At 41.5% G+C, this 23,402-nt stretch overlaps 1 protein-coding gene across 13 annotated transcripts in view; it reads left to right on the top strand.

Annotated features, from left to right (window-relative positions):
• Window positions 1-23,402, top strand: part of RGS7 (regulator of G protein signaling 7) — a 136,980-nt gene that overhangs the window by 75,989 nt on the left and 37,589 nt on the right. For all 13 annotated transcript variants that reach the window (XM_088666471.1, XM_035108371.3, XM_035108367.3 and 10 more), the window contains one exon: window positions 15,446-15,496. In XM_088666471.1, coding sequence (XP_088522597.1) covers window positions 15,446-15,496 — 51 coding nt within the window. The remainder of the gene's footprint in view (window positions 1-15,445; window positions 15,497-23,402) is intronic.

Here is a 23,402-nt window from a genome sequence, read left to right as displayed (position 1 = left end):
GCTCTTGAACATTCCCAAGTGCAGTGAAGGGGGAACCATCTTCTTTTCCACCCCAGAATTGCAACCTTTCATGCTGGTGGCCCATAAATAGTATAGGTCTACAACTAGATTTATTCAAGTTATCTCTCCTCTTTAAAATCACCATGAATTAATGCTTGCTCTGTGCTCTGAAGAATAAAAAACACGAGGACCTTGTGAGTCAGCCACTGATGCACAGGCACATTTAATGTTTCTAGGTAAATGGTATCTGTGTCTCTCAGCCATCTGTTCTCTATATTATGACGTATACAAGGCTGACTGATCTTGTTGGCTGAGTCATCTTGTTGATGCTGCCCCTGTAGTTCCAGGTTGTTTCAGTCTGATAAGTGCTTCACACATTGAGGTGGTGGCATGCAGTCATTTCAACACTGGGGCAGGCTCCAACTGTGACAGTCTTCTCCCCGCCCCACAATAACCAGCCCTGGTGTGAGTTTAAAAGGCCTGTGGGTCTTAGAAGGGCACTGCAGTTGCAGTTCTAAGTTCCAGCATTCAGATAGACTGCTCCTGCTCAAAATTCTTACTGGATCCTCTCATCCCATGTTGCTGCTCAGTGTTGTCTCCTTTGCCACAAGCAACAGGGCTGCAGGCATGGGGGTACTATGAATCCACAGTGGTCCCTTGCCTGGTACCCACATTAAGCTTAGGAGAAAAATATTACATGAGACCCCCGGGCAAAAGAAGTAGTTTTTGCTCATCTAGCTCAATGTTCTTCTACAATGGCTGGCAGCGGTTCTCAACTTTCCCCTCAGGCTAAGATACCTCACAATGTTGTGTGGATAAGTTGTTTGGTGGTGGTGAGGTGCTCTCCTGAACTCCTTGCTGGGGGAGCAAAATAAAAACAGCAAATCTTTCTCATTCCACAGGATTATTCTTTATGTGTCTAGAAGTGGAACATAAGAAGTTCTGCTGATTGAGACCAGCACGGCTAAGCCCATTCTTTCTACTTTCCCATATCATTCTGCTCAGCTTCTTGTATGTTAGGTAATGCACAATTCTTTTCACTTTTGCATTCTGTTCCCTGTGATTTTGTTCCATCTATTTATCCTGCCTACCCACCCACCCACCCACCCACCCACCACTTGCCATCAACCATGTGCACTCTTTCACGCCCCCCTTCTCTGTGTGCAAATTTCAAGATGATCTGCGTTTGCGTAGTCGCTTGAGAGCTAGTCATTAGGGACTCAGCCATCCACCTCACCATTTAAGCTAAGGCATAAAGCAGGCCTACAGAACTTGTGATTCAGGAAGCTGCATGCACCAACCATGTTGGTGAGCTACATGACAGCTGCATTTTTTTCTGGTCCGCAGCAAATTGCAAAAAACAAGAGCTCTTGATGGGTCATCATAGATATCTGGAGCTTGGTTCGTCACAAGTTCTGTAGAGCCAAGGGCCCTAAAGCTTCTAATCACAGTGGAAGCTTGCAGGAGCTGCCTTTTACTTCCATACCACTTGCTCCAAATTTTTGTTTGGCATGATATATTTTCCCATATAGCTCTCAGCAGGGCTCACCACACGCTATGAACTGGAATAACCATTCTTAATTATATACTTTATGTAAAGCACCCCAATACAGTAAAGCAGGGGTGGCTAATCTATAACCCTCCAGCTGTTACTAGATTACGTCATTTACCATCCCCTGACCAGGAGACATGACAGCTCAGGCTGAAGGGAGTTAGAATCCACCCCGGCAGTAAGGAGTGCTGTGTGAAGGTCACACTTGAAGAGCCAGACTCTTTGCCTGGATATAGCCCTGAAATGTTAGCACTTCAACTGGGATGCTTCATTTTGGAGATATGGCCCTATGTTTTATAACGGTGACTATCAATGATACATAAACGATGTGCAAATAATTCATTGCTGTTGTAAGAAATCACAAGCAAATAGATCACTGGTTTAGTTAAGCCTAGTTATCAAACTTTAAATTATTAGATTCCAGAGTTTTCAATCAAGTGTTGTGAGAAATTAATCTCCTGGTGGTAATTAGGTTGAAAAAATTATCAATCTTGATGTGACTGTGCACTTAGGCCCTGGAGATAGAAGTATTATTAATGCTGGCCAAACTTACAAACAGTGAAATGCACGCAGATGGTAATTTCCAGGCTCCTGCAATTTCGTGTGATTGTGCCTAGTACAACGGAGGACAAGGAATAGCTGCTTGACTCCTATGCTCTTCAATCTGCCATAGCAACAGGATTGTTTAAACAACATTGCCCAGGATTGGCAGAACAATTCAAGGTTCAGCAGAACAGAACAAAATGTCTTGGAACAGGAATGCTCCCCTCCTTTTGCCTTTCCATTTTGTCGCTGACCTCCATTGTACACTCACAGGCAAAACAGGTTGGGGAAGTATTAGCTATGTGGATTTTGTGACCAACCAATGACTGTTCCCACCTATCTGTGTTTTTGGCTATGGAGTGAAGTCTGAGCTGTGACTGACAAGTGAATTCTGTGTTAGGAAGAAAATTAATATGGTATGCCTGGATAACAATATAATTCGGATTTGAAAGAAGGTACCTGACCTAGAATACACTCAAAGCTCAGTATGATGGTGCTTTGGTGAAGAAGACCAGTTATGGTGGACATTATTCAACCTGTATTTCAGGAAAACCTACCCACCATTTCTGAACTTCTCCTTGAGAAGCTCCTAATAAACTTCCAAGTTAGCAATGGATTCCCAGCGACAACCCTTGAAAACTACTGCACTAGTGAATTCAGCTGTTGCATCTAGAAACAGCAAATAAAGGTGAAACATAATTATTGTATGCACAACCCTGACAATACAGCACAGCACATTATTTATGGGCCTAAGGAGAGGGGAAATTATAGAAGGTCTAAAAATACACCAGGTCAACCATCACTTTAATTCTGTGCATCAAATCTTAGAAAGCATTTTATTATACGATGCTCAAAGGGGGAAAAAGACTGATTAATATGCTAACCCTGGGGAATAATATAGTGTCACTATTAGGACTTAAGAGAAGGTTACAGACCAGCATTTGGGGCCAGTCAATGATCTACCATCCAATCTGATATTGCAAAACAAACAAAAAACAAATCAGCAGACGAGGGCATATCTATTTCCTTGTGCAAACAACCACCGTAAATGGTCATGCATATTAGGTGACCCACTAGCCTCATTCTTTGTCGCTGATAAAGAAATCAGGCAAACTGGATTGCAAATACTCAGGGCACCGGTGGTGTATATTGGATCTCCACCATCATGATTGCTACCAGTGTTCAAGGCACCTAGGGGAGACGTATTTTCAGGGAAGAATTAGTGGGCTGGAGTGCTTAACCCTTCCCCTGTCTATCATTTCTGCTTTGCAACCCCTATCCAATTTTGCCTTAGAACATGCATGTCATCAGGAGTTGGGAGTGGGGAATGGCTGGGGGAAATTGGGTGGAATGCGTAAAGTGCTGTTATGGTCCATTCTTTCTTCCTTGCAAATTCCTCAACCACTAATTCCTGAGAATCCTATACTTGCTGCCATGTGCCCAGTTTTGCCCTGGTAGTAGTGAGAACTGGGAAAAACCCTGGACCAAACCACAGCTGCTGCTGGCGCTCATTCCAAGATTTCCAGCACCTTGGGTAATTATTAGAGATATCCTCACTCTGTTTCTCATTTTCCCAATCTTAAGTTCTTCACATTTCCACATCAATTTGATTTTTCTGTTTAAGTCCTCATGAAAATTCACCAGTGTTTTATTGTGAATTTCTGCTAATAAACACATTTTTGTATGAATTCGCTCCTAATACGTATACTATTATGTGCAAAGCAATTTCCCTTAATATAATTTTCTTTTGGTGCTATTTTCACTGAATGCACACTTTACCTTAGCATATGCATTTTTCTGCACATTACGTGGCTGGAGAACTGCATTGCAAAATTAAGAGAAGCGTGAATTTCAAAGGATGAGAGTGTTTTGGTTCGCGTATCATTCTGAAAAGTGCGAGTCAGGTTCACCATTAAATGCAAACTAAATTGATTTCCTCCCCCATCCCTAGTAAGTATGGCTTACTATTAGTATTTTTTTCTCAGAACAGTGTAAATGAACTAACCCACTCAAAAAGGAAAAACAAAAAGCAAGTGTGGTGCCAAAATCAATCCTATGTGCGTATGCCAGGCCCATTGACGTCAGTACTGCACAAGCTCTTCTCATGTCACAATTTTGCCCTTTAAACATCTATGCTTGAGTGCAAAATTGCTAAGAATAAAATCTCAAATGCTTTATCAAACATTTCCCTTAACCTTTACAAGCAAACAGGTTTTTAAATGGTCTTGAGGAATCTTGCAAATAGATATATTTAAAAATATGTGCAATAGATTATTAAGCTTTGAAACTAATATAAACTGTGGTTAGCTTAATTACACAGCAAAAATGTCTGGCAGAAAGAGAAAACAAGCCAGGTTTGCATCAAATGTGCTGTGAAAGTCAGGCCTGCTTTTCTGTAGCTCTTTCCAGACAATAAATATCCATTGTCTTATTCTTAGCCATTACTCACACTCGTCTTGATCTATCTGTAGTAGCTAGATGAGTAAGAGTTGCACAACAGCTCAGATGTGACCTAACATGTTTTCGTCTGATGTCTTCCAAGTATATATTCCATGGGGGACAATAAACTAAAAGGTAGCATGTTTAAAAATAGATGCGAGCAAATGACCATCTTGTAAAAGATACAAATAATGACCTAATAACAACTAACCTATTAATACTATATAACACAAACTGCACAATCAATAAACAATTAGGCTGCAATCCTAAAGGAAGGGAGAACTGAATAGTAGATAGATCACATCATCCAGTGATAAACTGTGAGGAAAGAGTGGCGCTCTTGTGCTCCTCCACAAGAATTAAAACTATTCTTCCATCTAGTAATCTGAAGGTTGCCAGGAATAGTATCCTTCAGCCTGGGTAAACAGGAACATTAAAAAAAATCATCTTGAAAGTTAATAATGAAGGAGGCAGACACACCTCACCAGGGAAGGCACTCCAAAAATGGGGAACCACCACTGAAAAGGCCCTGTCACAGGTCAACACCAATTGGGTAGATCTCAGTGTCAGGAGCACCAGCATCTACTCATAGCATGGAGTTTGTGGCTCTCTCTTTTTGTGTTTCTGGAATGAAAAACTGACAGATATAAAGCTGCTATAGTGACAGGGCAGGCTCACTTTGTGGAGGTTTAAATAATCACATAGCACGGAGGAGAAAGGAGGTTCAACCAGGAGATCTCATTTTGCAGTGGAGTACAGAGTGCATGGAGTTTGCCCTCCGCTCAGACATTTGCTGTACCGTGACAGAAATATCTTGAACTACATCTCTAAAAATAGAGGAACTTCAGAAGATTCTGTTAACAAAAGCTACAGGAAGAACATTCTCAGATTCTCTCGCCTGCCCTGTTGAGAGTAACATTATAAAATTCAGAAGTCAAAATAAGCTAAGCTAAGGTCTCAGAATGAGAAGAAAATTCCATATCAGTCTGTTGAAGCACAAAACAACAAAGCTTTCAGGCATCTTCAAGACTAAGAAATGTATTCTGGCACAAGCTATTGTATGCCAGTGTCCACTTCTTCAGATGCATGAAGTCTTGTATAAGGGACTAACCAGGGCTGCAGTTAGGCTTGGGGTTTAGTGAGTAAGTTTTCCTAGTTATAATGCTAGCACTTCTGTACTGACTTCCAACACTGCTTTTTACACTGCAGTCAAAAGCATGATATTATAATGGAAAACTCCCATGATTTTTTTTGAGTTAACAGAGTTGCAAACTGATTTTTTTCCCCCAGAAACGATATGGGGATGGAACTAGAATGCTAAATGTCCAGTATATTCCACTAGATAGCCAGGAGTGGCCTTTATGTCATGTGAAAGATAACATAACATGCACAGTTCTCAGTCTCAGGCAGAAGTCAGAAAATTACAAGTGCCACTGATGATCCTTTAAATACATCAGAAATATCAAACTTCCTGAAGTTTTCCAATGGTTTTTCAGAGTAAGTCCTGTACACACTTGAATGGGAGTAAGACCTATTGAACTCAGTGGGTCTTACTGCTGTGTAGGCATGCGTCAGATTGCATTGTTAGGTACTTTTTGAGTTTTATCTCACTTCAACTGCTGAAGGGGAAAGGTGCCATTTAAATGTATTTAATAAAACCTGAACACTTATTCAATGTGTTTCAAACCTTAATCAGGGAAACCAACTGTTATTAAGAAGATGCTTTGTTACAGTATTCTAGATTTCTCTGGGGAACAGCCAGATAGCCTTGAAATGTGTCATGTACCGTAATCAGTAAGGATTTATTATTTGCGCCTTGGGGCTTGTCACATTTGTTTTCTCAAATCATCCCTCAGCCCCAAACTCACAAGATGGTATTAAACAAGCTAGTATCCCCTCTCAGCCTCTTTTCCCCACCTGCAATCTAGGAATAAAAATACAGGCCTACCTTACAGATCTGTTGTAAACATTGCTGCGATAATATACACAGGTCAGTTTGAAATGCCAAAAAACAGCAATAACACCATATTATTAAAATGAATTTTGTGCCACAGTCTTAATTCGTTTCTTTTGTTACTTGGGGGTTAGCCTAGCAAGGCTTTAAAGAAATTGTCTTCCAGGTAATTACATTTAGGGACACGCGATTAAGGTGGAATGTTGGGATGTTGTTTCAACCATAATTGTTCAAGTTTACAGTATATTCTTGCAACTTATGATATTGTGAGCTGACCAAAATGCTAGCTACGGTAGTGCTGCTTGGATGACAGTGGCACCGCTGTCTTTGTCATTTGATGTTATTGCCAAATAATCACTGCAGCATTATAATGGGTGGTGAAGGACAAGTTGCCCTGAAGGCATTTTGATTACTACCATAGTTATTAATAATAAACATTTAACAATGGGACGGGACCTTAGCTCAATGGTATAGGCACATGCTTTGAATGAAGAAGGTCTTAGTTACAAGCTCCGACATCTCCTGGAAGGTCTGGGGGAGTGTCCTTTCTGAAACCTTTGAGAACCAGTCAGTCAGTCAGTCAGTCAGTGTAGATACAATACTGAGCTGGATAGACCAACTGTCTAACTCAGGATAAAGTAGCTTCCTACATTCCTAACAGTAATAGCAACCTTCTTATAGCAACAGTAATATTTTAATAAAGGTAAAGGTGCCCCTGACCATCAGTTCCAGTCGTGTCCGACTCGGGGGTTGTGGCGCTCATCTCGCTCTATAGGCTGAGGGAGCCGGCGTTTGTCCGCAGACAGCTTCCGGGTCATGTGGCCAGCATGACAAAGCTGCTTCTGGTGAACCAGAGCAGCACACGGAAACACTGTTTACCTTCCCGCGGAGCGGTACCTATTTATCTACTTGCACTTTGATGTGCTTTTGAACTGCTAGGTGGGCAGGGATTCGAACCACCAACCTTCTGATCAGCAAGCCCTAGACCAGGGCCAGCTCCAGGGGTAGGCTGGGTGGCGCGAGGCGCCAGGGTGACGGGCCAGCAGGGGGGCGCCGTGCGCTGCGCCCGCCCACTGGGGCAGGGGCACCGGAGCGATCTCCGCACCACGGCGCCAGGGTGCCCGACCTGCTCGAGACGGCCCTGCCCTAGACTCTGGTTTAACCCACAGCGCCACCTGGGTCCTAAATGGTTACGATTGTATGGGGATTGACAAACAGCTGAGGGAAACTAGTGCAAGAAGTGACTAGGCACTACAGTACAAATATAACCTTAGCCACCAGAGATGCTCATATTTTTTTTAGAATTGGTTCTCGAGGATCAGCATGTTCTTACAGTTCAGGGCTGTCAGGCTGTCTGGTTTATAGTGACAGGGTTTGCTCTTTTAGGTGGCCCTTTCGAAATCCGGCATAACAGACAACTTTCAGATGATAGTCTTGGCTAGTGCATTCACATGAATGAATATGAGACCAAAATAAGGTTTGGCTACAAACTTACATCATCTGTACATCAGAGGTAACACTGCAACAATCCTAGTGGCTCCAACCAACTTCCCAGATTTTTAGATTCTTAGATTTCCAGGTCAGGTCAGTTGCAGGTTTCGTTAGTCTTACTTTAAGGTTATGTCAGCAACAGTCTGGTGTTCAATAGAGATCCACATAGAACAGTTCACACATTAATGAGAACATGAATGACAATTCTTGCAACTTAATTTGGTTCTTATTTAACCTAATGATATAAATGGGTAACTGTGGCAAATGTAATATTCTAATTGTAGGTGTGTGGGAGCAGGAAATGTAGAATGGGACACCAGCTTGTACAGAAAGTCTGATTAGCTGTCAAACTATAATAACACGGATAGATGGATGACATGTTCTTCTTTCACAGAAAAGTCTTGCAAGTATGAAATCATCTTGGCTAACCTTGCTTCTTTGTTCATATTAATATTTGCATGTAAACAGGCTGATAAAAAGTCATTCAGGCTGCTTTCCAGATAGTGAGTAAACAAGGAAACAGGCTCAAGTTCATTTTATGTAGCATGAAAATTGGCTAATTTAAGCAGATTTGCTATGCACATACTTAAACTTCATCCATTGTCCCACTGACCTCTTGCAGAGCGTTAGAGACAGGAAAACAACAACAGGTGTTTTGTTTCATAAGTATGTCAACCATGTTGTTAGTGAAGAGCCCCATTGAAGGGACTTGAAGCTGAGGAGACTTATTGTACTTTAGCTGTTAAGGTACTCTTGTACCTTGAAACAGAAAGGCCACCCCACACATCGAAACATACTTCTGCATGCAAATTGTTTGCACTAGGCTGCAAGTCATAGTCAGCCAAGCACAATGGAGCTGGAGCACAACAGGATAGATACTGAAGGAGAAGCTCAGGTTGTAGTGTAGTAGACAATGGGAGAGTTTGCACAAAATGTTAAATTATGTTTTGGTGTTACAAGGATGAGCCACAGTTTACATGCTGCCTCCCTCTACACCTCCTCCATTGTGGCCCCAAGGAGGAGACTGGAAACTTCCACTTCCAGGTTAAATTAGCCACACTTTAATGTTTCATCCAACCTCTAAACTATAGGTAAACTTAACCAGCTTGTGGACACAAACCAACTTCTTATCCTACAGTTTTAAGTTGACTTGTTTCAGTAACCTTCAGTAAGGTTAACCACTGTTTGTTGGGTTCAAAAGAGATGGCAAGTTGTGTGTAATCAAAAATGGAAGTGAAAGCTTCTGAACTTCTCATCTTGGCCATGTCAGGGGAGGAGGGGGGGGGCGTGTAAGTCCTAGGCTTACCTAGGCTTGTTCTTGTATTGCTAAACTGTGACTAACAGTCAAGCAGCTGTTACTGTTTTATGGGGGAGGTTATTGATGTGCAAATTGCAGTGTTACTGATGCTTTTTAGAGAAAAGGATTAGTTCAGTTTCTGCGTGGAATATACAGGAGATAATGTGAAAACATGGCTCTGTTGTGACACTGTTAATGAAGGCTAATCGAATAGCCCCTGTAACTGAGCCTGCTGCTGTGCTTTCCAGTCTCCCCCTTCTTTTATGAGTTTCTTGCAACTGAGCTGTGAAAATTTGCGCTCGGTTAACACACAAGAGCTGAACCACCTCCAGGGAACAAAGGAGCTTCTGCACATATTTTTAAAATAGTAACCATATAAATACTTGGAACTACTTAAAGTGGCTTAACATTATTAGATGATGGTGGGGAAACAGACTGGTTACTTCACTTCTTTTAAGAACGTTCAGCCAAAGAAAATCATATTGTTCTTTTGTAGAGGCAACAGAAGTTTCATACCTGTTCTTAAGAAATTATTGTTCCTCCTTTAGCGTTCTCAGCAGCAACAGAGAGGTGATCAAATCAAGCAAGGCTCCTTTTCAGAACAATTCTTGCAGGAGTAGTTGAGCTTACTGTGAAACAAGTTCAGTTCAAGTGCACTTGATAAGAGTCAGATGGTGCTTGTGGAAAAATATTGCTCTCCTTTCTAGTATGTAGAGGGCAGACACCATTTACTTTGCTACAAATCTCAGGGTAAGTATTAGGGTCTAACCACATGTGCCATTAAGGGGGCTGTTATGAAGTGCACAGTGTGCGTGGAAGTCTGCAGTTGCAGGCCAAGGCTTCGGGCTTCCCTCTGTCTCCACCAACTAGATCAGCGTTTCTCAACCGCTGTTCCGCGGCACACTAGTGTGCCGCGGGACGCTAGCTGGTGTGCCGCGACGTGCGGCGACGAGAAGGGCGATTTGCATTGCCACGTGCCTGGCGGCCGCCAATAATCAGCGCTGACCCGCCGGAAAGCAATATTTCTCCTCCTCTTTCCCAAAGCTCAGTGCAAACGAGCCTGGTGGACGCCAATACACAGCGCTAACCCGCCGGAAAGCAATATTTGGCAAGTGTTTCTTACAGTCATAATTATAATATAGGGCGGCACAGAGTTAAATTTTTTAACTTTTTTAATGGTGGTGTGCCTCGTGATTTTTTTCACGGAACAAGTGTGCCATGGCCCAAAAAAGGTTGAGAAACACTGAACTAGATTAAATGAGGACACAGCGCACTTGTCCTGATCCCCTGGCATACTACTTGGCTGACAGTGTGCCAAGACAAAGTTCCACACCCAGAAGCCAATCGACACAGTGAAGTTCCATTTCCCAAAAGTCAATCCATATGACAAACTCCAGAAGCCAATCCACACAGATTGGCCCAAAGATCCACACAGATTGGTCCAAAGATCAGGAAACACAGCCTGCGGTCAGTCCAAGTAAGCCAAGATAGTAGTTCAGCAGTCAGTCTCGAAGTAGAAACACATGAAGGTCCAAGGAGCATCCCAGGCAAGGTCCCTCAGCAGGGGCAGACGGGCAGACACAGTACCTCAGCTCTGTTGCTTTCTTATACTGTGTCTGCTGTATATTGCAGCATCAGGGCTTCATGAGGCATGTGACCTTCACCTGCTCCCAGCTTGCTCCAGCTGAGGAATCACATGACTCCTTCCCCACCTGGCCAGCTAGTGAATTAGGCTGCAGGCCCTGGACTGCCTCTGCTTCCTGGAGTGCCCTGTCCGCTGTTCCCTACGCCTTAGGACCCGCTGTGTTCGTGGGGATGGAGGTCTCTCTGGCTCTGGTGAGGGGTCCCGCTGCTCGGCTTGCTGTGCACCAGCCCCTGCCCCATCATCATCCTCTGTCACCCTGTGATTATTGTCTACAACACGCATCCCCAGACTTCAGCCCTCCAGATGTTCTGAACCACAATTCCCATCATCCCTGACCACTGGTCCTCTTAGCTAGGGATCATGGGAGTTGTAGGCCAAAACATCTGGAGGGCCGCAGTTTGGGGATGCCTGGTCTACAACAACCTCTCCTTCCCCATCCCCAGCTTGCTCCCATGTGACCCACTCCCACCTGTGCCAATATCCTCTTCCTCCTCCCCAAAATCCTGCCAGTTTATGACAACACTTGACCAGGACCCAATAAGGAAAACCAGGTAGGGGTTCCAGGTTCAGGTTGTTTAAATGCACCAGCAGCAGACCTGAGGGAAGCCTGCCTGCTTCATCATTCCTGCCCCCAAGGCCAGCCCTGCATGCAAGAATGCCTGCCATTGGCCAATCCAGCGCCTGATAGGTGGAGAGGAGATTACATCCCCCCCCACCTGCTCAGGTAGGTTCCCAACACCCAGAACTCCCTTGTCGGGTCCTGTGGGAGCAGCTGCTGGCCTGCAATGCTGCCACATCAAGGTGAACAGACTTCTCACATGCCACTGGATCTAGGTGCACGTGGATTAATGTGGTCAAGGAAAATAAAATAAATTTCAAATAATTCTATTGCATCCAAAGGGAATTAGCAGACTTATTAAAAAGAGGTCTCCATAGAATTGGTCACCATATGTTTGTATAAACAACACACTAACAACATAGCCTGGTTTGAGAAGAATTCACAAAAAGTTAATAACCATCAGGAAAGCTATCAGTTCTAAGAACACATAGTACAGCTAGAATGCAGTGAAATCAATCAGGGGAAAAGGAAGAGAAAGAAATTCTTCTGCTGTCCCCCCCCAATCTTTTTTCAGGACTTACCCTGGCCTGAGCTCATAAGTTGGCTGAGCTGGGATGGAGGACTTACACTGACATATCTCTGACTGATCCAGGAGGAGGGATATAATTTGTTTCTGTGGAGGTGCCTGAAACACTTATAAAAGCCCCGTTGAATTCCAAGGCGGAAGTTTCTTTTTGGCTTTTCAAATGCTCCAAGTGAAATATACTTATTTATATTCTATACACAGCATTAGGATTCTCACATATATACAATTCTATGAATCTATAATCACATTTTTTAAAAAATAGATGCATTTGTGGTGTGCCAATTTCCTTGACTGCTAGGTAACTCTTGATTTGCAATGACATAAATTAAAGCTGATTTTTTATTATTGACATTTAACTGTAATGAAAGGGTGTACTGATGATGCAAGAATAAACATTTTCTCTGCATGAGGGATAACTGTAAGGCCTATATAATTTAGGAATCTTGTCTTGCTAGATAATTTTGCATAATCATTTTAGTTCTATGCAGATGTGCATTAATGTCATAAAATACAGTTCTAGTTACAGGTAGGTAGTTGTGTTGGTCTGTCGTAGTCGAAACAAAATAAAAAAAATTCCTTCCAGTAGCACCTTAGAGACCAACTAAGTTTGAGCTTTCGTGTGCATGCAAACTTCTTCAGATACAGTATAAGCTTAGTGGAATAGATTTGCTGATCATAATCATCTATAATAGCAACACCAAGAAAAATGAACCTAGTTTTTCCCATGATGTCTGTATTTTTTTAAAATGTCAAGTGAAATTGTGACTAAAAACATGCCTCATATATAGTCAACTGCCATACAATATACTGTTAAATCCACATATAACCAGACGTGCATAACGCTGATGAGTTTTTAAACTGTCTTAGTTTATTGCTGATTTTATTTTTTTAATGTTTTAAATAGTTGTTTTAAGGTTTTTTACCAATTTTTTAAATGTTTTTTTTATTTTTGTAAACTGCTTTTAGGTTTTTACAACCAAGCAGTGCATAAATTTTATGAAATAACAGTAATAAAATATGAAGCACACAAGATAATGCATTTTGTGAAGTCGGCATTGTACCTCTGGTTAAAGCTGAAAATTGGAAATGTTGAATTCCTGATGTTAAGCTGGAGTACTTGGATTTCTTTAGCTCCTCGGAAGTCACTGTGATTAAACTGCTTTAAATACATGAACAGCAGATTAACTGATCTGTGTACTTTAATTTGACTTGCCAACAGCTTTGACCAAAATATTCTCTCCCTTGGTTCATATCTGAAATGTTCTGATTTGAGTCTCTACTTTGTGGAAAAAGTGACCCCTGAAGCTGACTTAGTAATTTTCTAACATGTACCTTCCCGCCATCTTTCCATTGTGTAATACATCATCTGAAAAGTACAACAGAAACTTGATTCTGTGGCCACCACAGAAATGACAAGCCCAAAAATACTCGGCATAAAAGGAGATGTCTCATATGTGTGTATTATGCCTTTAAGGGGAAGGTGATGCCACCTCTTCTGTGAAGTGGGTGGACAAGTTTGTGGCGACTTAATAACCATCTTTGGTATTGCCTGTATTCCTTATTCACAACACAGGGTTATGCAACTGAAGTTCTAATTGGAATTTGCAATTAGAATAAAGTTTTAGAGCTTTATTGCTTAGCCCAAGTTTTGCTGTACATTTAGTTCATGAACTACAACACACACACCCCAACTTATAACTTGCTAATGTATGTGCAAAACATTGCGTGGAGGGGGTACCAATTGGTGCAATGACTGAGAACACTTCAGGACATATGCAAAAAGTTGCTCTCTCTACACCACCCACCTTATACATTTGAAGTGCATGGCTTCCCCCAAGCAATCATGGCAACAGCCCTTCAAAGAGCTACAATTCTGAGAGCCCTTAGCAAACTACAGTTTCCAGGATTCTTTGGGAGAAACCATGTGCTTAAAATGTATGGTGTAGATGGGACACAAGGGTGCAAGACACACATAGCAGGCCTCAGAGGTAAAGAAAATGCACAACAGGAAAATCCATGAGCAATGTTCAATAGCTAGATAGGAACATAGTTGAGATTTTTGGATTTTAAGCTGTTTTTACATGCTTGTAACAAATAATAAAATCAAGAATGTGGAATAAAATGCCGCATTGTTTTTATCTGGGATGCAGAACAAACTAACGGTGTCTGCAGCACAGGGACAATTTTTGTAGGCATAGGCAAATCTGTCAATTTGAGTTTTTTGCTTTCTCATTTTTCCAGTCTTCAGTTCCCCATTTCCACACCAGTTTGCATTTTTTATTTTATTTAAACAATATCCAAATTATTGGAAACAATGAGAGGAAAAGCAAAGGGATTAAACTATGCAAGTTCTCCTTGATGAGGAAGATCATATATATATATATATATATATATATATATATATATATATATATATATATATATAAGATCTTCCTCTTTATAGGTTTTTTCCATGTATACATCCTCTAACAATATTTCACTAACAATTTTCCATATTCCCCCCCCTCCTCCCCTGGACTTCCCTCATATTCCCATTTTGATTTATTTCCATATTACTCACCCTGCATGTTGTTTCCCAAAATTTTCCCAATACATATAATTTTACTTTTTGTTATATACAATTGTGTTTGTTTATTCAAACCCTGCCAGTGAGCCCAATTCTTTATGTTGTTTCATCATATACGTTGTAAATGGTTCCCATTCTCTTTTAAAGTCTTTGTTATCCTTTTCATGTAAGTTATCTGTTAATTTTGCCAGTTCTGCATATTCCATAAGATGAGAGAGATCTGATGCAGGGCCTATTTTATTCCCTGTATGAACATACAGTGCTTGAGCATAATACCTTGAAAATATAGGGAAACACAATGCAAGCTGCTATCAAATCTACTGCCAGAATGTAGGACCTGTGCAGAATGATGATGATGATGATGATGATGATGATGATGATGATGATGATATAATTAATTACTTATACCCTGCCCATCTGGCCGGGCCTCCCTAGCCACTCTGGGCAGTTCCCCAAAGAACATTAAAAACACAGTAGAATGTGAAAGTCCAAATGAAGTAAGCAGGCATCAAATAATTAAAGTGAAAGCCCATGTCAACATGCGTGCAATAAGGTCAGTGTGGTACAAGGGCCTCATCGTGACCACAGTGTCCGTGATAAATATTTCTTTGACAATGGGAAACAGACTATGTTCAGTTCTACATTTTTCATTTTGTTTTCCATGGAGCTTACTCCAAGGAAAGTGCGCATATTATTGCAGATTTAGCAGCTTAATAAAAATGGGCGCTCTTGGGGAAGCAAACTTTTCTAGAATGTCATACATGTTTAAAATACGGCAGCTGCATTTTAATTATTTTTCACATTTTTTTCTAGGTTCCGACATCGTTCAGTGGTTAACAAAGAATTTGTCTATAGAAGACCCAGGTAAATACATTGTTTTTGTTTATTGAACGCTATCCCCCTTTGTACTTTTGGAAAGCTGTCTAAGCTTCCTGTTGTGTCCATTGTAATCACAACATCATAGAAGATGGTTTCAGAGAGTTAGAGCATAGGTCGGCAATGTCCTGCCAACACTACAATTCTATGATTCTACCTTTGGCTCATTTGATGCAGATGAAGGGCATAAAAATGGTCTTCTCAGGGGACAAGTAGTACTGGGGGGTAGACATCTTTCTAATGCATCTGTTTGTTCCATTTATTGATCATGTCATATAAAACATGTTGAAGTGATTTAACAAAGAAAGCATCAGAGAAACATAGATAAAGCAATTATGCATATAAAAATAATTTCTACTAACAGTGCCACTGGGAAAAATGCCACCCTATGACTTAGCCCTGTTTCCATGGGGCCGTTCTGATACCAATGAGGACAGCTGCTGGTCTGCTGCTCATTGTGGTTCCAGCACCATGTGGTGGCAAAACATTTTTTGAGTAAAAGAGAGAGACTGGGAAAGCTTCTACAGTGGTGCCTCGCTTTACGAATGCCTCGCACAACGAAAAACTTGCTAGACGAAAGAGTTTTGTGTTGCGCGAGGCATTTGTAAGATGACAAAATTTTCTATGACTGCCGCTTCGTCTTACGAAGCGTGGCCATAGAAAGCGGCAAAGGAAGATCAGCTGTCAGGAGTGTCCCCATTTTCACCTTTGAAATGGTTGGGAAAATGTGTGCAGCTTGGTTTAGAACTTTTGTTAGCTTCTATAATCCCACATAATCTCTGGTAAGCACAGGTATAAATCCTTTCCGCTTTATTTCATTTTTGTCGTGAGAGTGATTTGCAGAAGTGCACATATAATATAGGAAGCCACAGTTATTTGTTACATGTGAGCTCTTGCTATTCTTAGGACTGCCTACCTGCGTCTCCCTGTGGCAATTTGACATCCATTTCCCCTCAGATTAAAGTAAATGGGAAATCCACTTGGAATTTAGCAAAGGGAATGCAAAGTGTGAATGCTATTCGCCACTACTCTCTTTTGCCGCAATGACCTCCTTCTCCTCAACCATCAGAGCTGGTTCCGAGTATAGAAAAGCCTTCAGCTGGGAATTCACTAGTGGGTGGCAATGAGAAATTACGCAGCCAAGTAAGATTGTCTTCCATAAATACGGTTTTAACAATGAGTCCATAAGTGACTGTGGAGGCCAATTCTGGACCCACACGTCCTTCCACAGTGGGGACATTGGTTTCCGGGCGGGAGTTGATCACGGTGTGGATTTGTCAAGCGTGTCTTCCTCTTAGCATGTTTCTCCCTTGCATCCTGAGATCGAGTGTCTTGAAAGCCCATGAGACCTTTGGTAAAGGCTGTTCTCCAACTGGAGCACTCGGAGGCCAGTGTTTCCCAGTTGTCAGTGTTTATACTACATTTTTTAAGATTTGCCTTGAGACAGTCTTTAAACCTCTTTTGTTGACGACCAGCATTACGCTTTCCATTTTTAAGTTCGGAATAGAGTAGTTGCTTTGGAAGATGAACATCAGGCATCCTCACAACTTGACTAGTCCAACAAAGTTGATGTTGAAGAATCATTCCTTCAACACTGGTGATCCTTGCTTCTTCCAGTACACTGATATTACGTAGTTCACCTGTCTTCACACGTGATATGTAAAAACTTTTGGAGACACCGTTGATGGAATCTTTCGAGGACTTGGAGATGGCGTTTATAAGTGGTCCATGTTTCAAAGCATATACAGTGGTACCTCGGTTTATGAACACAATTGGTTCCGGAAGTCTGTTCATAAACTGAAGCGTTCATAAACTGAAGCGAACTTTCCCATTGAAAGTAATGGAAAGTGGATTAATCCGTTCCAGACGGGTCCGCGGAGTACTCAACCTGAAGCGTACTTAACCTGAAGCATGGGTGTAATTGGTTCCGGAAGTCTGTTCATAAACTGAAGCGTTCATAAACTGAAGCGAACTTTCCCATTGAAAGTAATGGAAAGTGAATTAATCCATTCCAGATGGGTCCGTGGCATTCGTAAACTGAAAATTCGTAAACCGAGGTGTTCATAAACCGAGGTTCCACTGTAGTAAGGTTGGTAGTACAATAGCTTTCCCTGTGAATGTCCTGGTCCTCAAACACTCTGCACTTCAATCGGGAGTAAGCCGCACTCACAGAGATCAGGCGATGCTGGATTTTGGCATCAGTGTTGGGCCTTGTGGAAAGATAACTGCTTAGGTAGGAGAAGTGATCAACATTTTCCAACGCTACACCATTGAGTTGGATTTTTGGCGCTGCAGAGGGGTTATTTTGTACTTGTTGGTGTAGCACTTTGGTTTTTTGGATGTTGAGTGATAGGCCAAGCTTTTCGTAAGCTTCTGCAAAGATATTTAGAATGGTTTGGAGGTCATCCTCTGAGCGTGCGCACTGATCTGTGCGTTGGTCAGCGTGCACTGATCTACACACATACAACAAATTCACGCACAGGCATCTTCCAAAAACCCAAACCCCAAAAGTCCCATGGTGATCGGTAAATGGTAACAGGGGCAGGATCGTGAAATCTTGAAACCCCTAGTCATGAACTGGCACATGGGCGGTGGATACAGATTCAGTCATTCTGACTCAAGGAATGAGGCAGTTGAGCAGCTCGGCAGCTGTATCCATGACTGAGCAGCCCTTTTAGAATCCACTCTGCTCATCCCGAAAAGGGGGAGGGGCAAGAAAAGGTGCCCCAAACATGGTCTGCCTCCCCTTTTCCCTGATTGGATTACTGCACCCAGTGGGGTCACCACCTAGCGGTCATAAAAGACAATTGAACTTACATGGAATATACGGACTTTGTCAGATAACACAGAAAGCGAGCGTCCTGAACGCAGAACTTCCATCATTGCAAGAGAGCTGCAACGTTTTAACATTGATATTGCAGCACTTCAAGAGACTCAAAGAGCAGGTGAGGGACAACTGAAGGAAGAAAAAGGAGGCTACAGTTTCTTCTGGAAAGGTCTATCTGAACAAGAACATCGAATACATGGGGTAGGCTTCACTATCAAAAACGATCTTGTGAAGCTCCTGTCAGAAGTCCGTACCGGCATTAATGAGCAAATCTCAACCCTTCGAATAAAGCTCACCAAAAACCAACAGGCTACTATTATAAGTTATTATGCACAAACACTGGCTGCCGATGAAGACATTAAAGAACATTTTTACTCTCAGCTGGATACTGTCCTATCAGAGACGCCTAAGGAAGATAAAATTACCATCCTGGGTGATTTTAATGCAAGAGTTCAGCGAGATTTCGACCTGTGGCCTGGGACTATTGGGAAAGAAGGAGTTGGCAACAGCAACCAGAACGGACTCTTACTTTTGATGATACGTGCAGTGCACAACCTTCTTATTACCAACACACTCTTTCAACAGAAAAATAAATTTAAAACTTCCTGGAGGCATCCTCAGTCAAACCACTGGCACCTCTTAGACTATGTTATTGTCCGTGCTAAAGATCGCTGTGATGTGCTCCTTACCAGAGCTATGACAAGCGCTGACGACTGCTGGACAGATCACCGACTAATATGCTGCATGGTGACTATCAAGATTATACCTCAACGCAGGCTTCAAGGAAGGAAGCCAAGGCGCAAAATGAACACTCAAGCCCTTCAAGATCCCATTAAGCGGGATTGATTCCAAATGATTCTTAAGGACCATCTGCTTTCAGAATTCCCTTATAACATCGAGGAACACTGGACCTACCCAGTAATAGCACCTAGAAGCACCCATAGTTTCTATCTTGCACATGTGTCCTGTTCCTGTGTTTTATTTTTGTTTTGGCTTCCATGAGAGGTAGGGCAATGTGAAAACACTACTATTACTACTGCTGCTTCTGCTTCTTTTACTACTACTACTACTACTGTTACTATTGCTATTGCTATTACTACTACTATCACTGCTACCGATGATAATGTGTAATGTGATTGAAGCTGGCTTTGGGCCAGAAAACTGGGTTCAAATGCTACCAGCAAAGTAAACCTGTTTTGCTGGGCTTGTATTAATTGTCTGACTTTTAGTCTTAGTTTTCCATCTGTAAGCAGTTGCAAATGACTGTTGGGGAAAAGTGGATGCAATAAATATTGCAAAACACTGTATAAAGTAAGTGCTACATAAATACAGTTATGGTAGGGAGGTTTTTAAAACGCACTACAAATATTATCTGGCCATATTTATTCTGTTGCCTTTTTAGCCTGTGCAAAAATGTTTCCTCAGATCCTTTGCAGAGGCAGCTAGCAATTGAGCTGCAAGGACCTTTCTAATGCCAGGGCTATATACTGCTTCACAGCTTTCTGCTGAGAATGGAGAGATCTCATGTTCACACTGCTGAGATTCAGTGGTATCGTGTTAATGTGTTAGCAGCCATGAATAGCTCTTATTATTCATACAGCTTGCATTTGTTTTATTCAACCTAAAATGATGGTGTTCCTCATTTTGTTTAGGAAGTATTTGCAATAGAAGAACTTTATTATTATTTCTTAAGGAGCGTGGAAATTCAAGCCAACTTGGTCCACAGTGTCTTGCACACAACAGTACCTGGATGTGTTTGATTGAGCACCCACTTTCCTAGATTGAGAATGGCTAAACTATATCACCATTGAAGAAGTGCCAAAACCACTCCATTTGGTGCATGTTGTGCTATCCTGTCATAGATAATCCAGAACCAAGTTTCTTGTTAACACACTTTGAGGTATTGCAGAGTTGTAGCTTTATTAGTGTGAACCAAAGCCAAGTTCCTAAGCGCTAATGGCCATTAGTTCCCCCACGAGATTTTATACAAGAACTAAAGTGCTCAGGTTTGTTCTGATAACTAGGATTAACTTGAATGCTTGCACAGAGATTGCGGTTCCATATCGTGCCAATAATTCCAATAAAATTTGTCGGCCTTTTCCCCTTCCCACCATAAACTGTTGTAGAGCCATCAAAGAACATGGATGGCTGAATTTCAACAATTTATAAGCTGGAGTTTGCTTCCAAGTCTTTGAAGTAAACTTTAGTCAGACTTTATGAGATTTTTCCTGGAGTGAAGTGTGTTAGAAATTTTAAAATGAAAAGCCGATTCTGGTGCCGGCCTACCATGGGGTTCCAAAGGACGTACGTCATTATTGACGATTTCCTCACTCTAATTTTTTCTGTCCCTATTTAGGCCTCACCTGCACAACACTACATAAATTAAATGCTTTCTGTCTTCCAAGTTACCAGTATTATGGCATCTTTGTAAAAAGGGTTGTTGTAATGAAGGCTGTCTTTGTGTATCTTTTTTGTCTTAAAGGAGCTCATGGTGGAGAACATGAAGTTATTTCATATTTTCTTCACTACACCTCTGTGCAAAGTGTTTTGAACACGGGTTTTCTCCTTGCAAATATACTAGCCTATATATTGGCTTCCAGCCACCAGTACATACTGGTAGCAGTCAATGGAATCCAAACACAAAAAACAAGGAAGGGAGCGGATTGGTCTCAGATATTGCTCTCAGATATTGATGGATGTGTTGGCCACACCCACCTCCAGTGCATGTACAATCCATGTCAGCCAGAAGGAGGCGCTGTGTGAGTAGGATCCAAATTTTGCATCGTTGTTCTCCAACCAAACATTACAAAAAATGCATATATTAGGGGAAAATGTGTATAAAAATGAATATATTAGCGGAAAGAACATACAAAAAGGCATCATATTAAGAGAAGCTGCTTGCAAAATAGAAGTACACATTGGTCATAGTAGCATATAGTTGTAGAGTTGGGACACCAAGGGTCATCTAGTCCAACCCCTGCAATGGAGGAATATCAACTAAAGGATCCATGACAGATGGCCATCCAACCTCTGCTTCAAAACCTCCAAGGAAGGAGAGTCAACCACCTCCCAAGGAAGACTGTTCCAAAATGGCAGACAAGAACGTGGCTATTAGAAGAAATTCACTGAAGAATTTTCACCCATTTTAAATAAATAAATAAATAGCAAATTGCTGCAGAAACATGGAGAAATGAATTTAAGATAGGAAAAATGAGAAACGGAGAGAACTGAAATGGACAGGTCCTTCCATCCCTATGCATGAAAGCCACATTACACGTTCATACTGAATGCCTAAAAATGTGCTTCCTAAGGCAGTGATGGGATAACCAATTCCCAAGGTTCCAGCAGCTGTTTTTACCTATTTACCATGTATGCACAGACTTCTGAGATACTGGTGGATGAATGCCATCACCCTTTTATCTGCTGGTACCAGAAGAATCAGCTGTGACATCAACTGTACGGATTGTGGTATTCATCATTTTAAAAATATCATCCCATTAAACGTTCGGTTCTAATTATATGCTAATACTAGTTTTAAAAAATGTTCTTATGTCAGCTTGTGACAGAACTAGAGCAATGACTGAAAGATTCAAACCTAGGGAGTCTTTGAAAAATATACTATTTTAAGACAGCAATATTCTGGTTCTAAATATCATGGACAATTGAAGACTGGCTAGATTTTTTAAAAAATTAGATAACTTTAAAGTAGCTGTCAACTTTTAACTAGATTTCAAGGAAGATTTCTAGCTCACCTTGAGAAACCCCTTCCTCAAAACAAGGCGGAGAAGAGGAAACCTCTACATTAGCAATAGAAACATTGTACCATGGGTTGTTGCCAACAAAGTTTCCCTGTTAATGCTAGAGCAAAACCCGTAGAGCAAATAGGGCCCTGGGAAAATAATTTCTCTTGCAGAGATGGAAATCCTTGTGCTAGTAACAGGATGACTTTGTGGGATATAATCCCATGTCTTGCAGTGGCCAGCGTTCTGTTTTTTCCATCCTTCTGTGTCCCACATTCCTTTCCCTCAGACTTTCTTTTCAATTCATATCCATGATATTCAGAATGGAACCATGTCCATTTCCACCCCTTCTATACAGTGGAACCTCGGTTTATGAACACCTCGGTTTACGAATTTTCGTTTTACGAACGCCGCGGACCCATCTGGAACGGATTAATCCACTTTCCATTACTTTCAATGGGAAAGTTCACTTCAGTTTATGAACGCTTCAGTTTAAGTACTCCGTGGACCGTCTGGAACAGATTAATCCACTTTCCATTACTTTCAATGGGAAAGTTTGCTTCAGTTTAGGAACCATAGCTGCCAAGTTTTCCCTTTTCTCGCGAGGAAGCCTATTCAGCATAAGGGAAAATCCCTTTAAAAAAGGGATAACTTGGCAGCTATGTTAGGAACGCTTCAGTTTATGAACAGACTTCCGGAACCAATGGTGTACATAAACCGAGGTACCACTGTATTTCCTAACTTCCTCTATCTTCTGCCTTCCTATCCAGGATTTCTAGAAGTACCACAGACCTAGAAAGTGCCTAGAAAGAGTTCAGAAACCAAGAGACCAGAAACCAATGCACAACAACATGTTTACATTTAGCTTATTCCTTTTTAAAAAAAATTAGTTCCTTTGAGCAGTGTGTGTGTGTGTGAATATATATATAAAAAACACTTTTCTTTGTCAGTTCTATATTTTATGAATACTATAACTGCCCTAGTGAGTTATTAACAATTTTACTGTAGTTATGCACTATTTAAAAGTGATCATCAATTTGCAAGAAGCATCCTCAGCTACAGGGTTAGTGGGCCAAAACTTTCCACTGAAGGAAGAAAAAGAGTCCATTGTTAAAGGGGACAAAGTTGCTTTCCCTTTTGGGGTGCAGCGGAGAACATTCAATAAATACCCCTGCAATCTCCCTTTGGCTAGTGACAACCATTAGAGACCCATTTATCCCCACGTGGAATGATACCATGTCATGACATAGCTACGTTTTCGGCTAGCCTCAGAAAATAAAAATAAGGCCTGATAAGCTGGGAGGGGCAGCAGTGAGTTTCATGCTGC

Source organism: Zootoca vivipara, chromosome 3 (assembly GCF_965207765.1).
Source record: "Zootoca vivipara chromosome 3, rZooViv2.hap1.1, whole genome shotgun sequence".
NCBI classification, from domain to species: Eukaryota; Metazoa; Chordata; class Lepidosauria; order Squamata; family Lacertidae; genus Zootoca; species Zootoca vivipara.
Note: the sequence above shows the minus strand (reverse complement) of the source record. Positions and strands in the feature narration are given on the sequence as shown.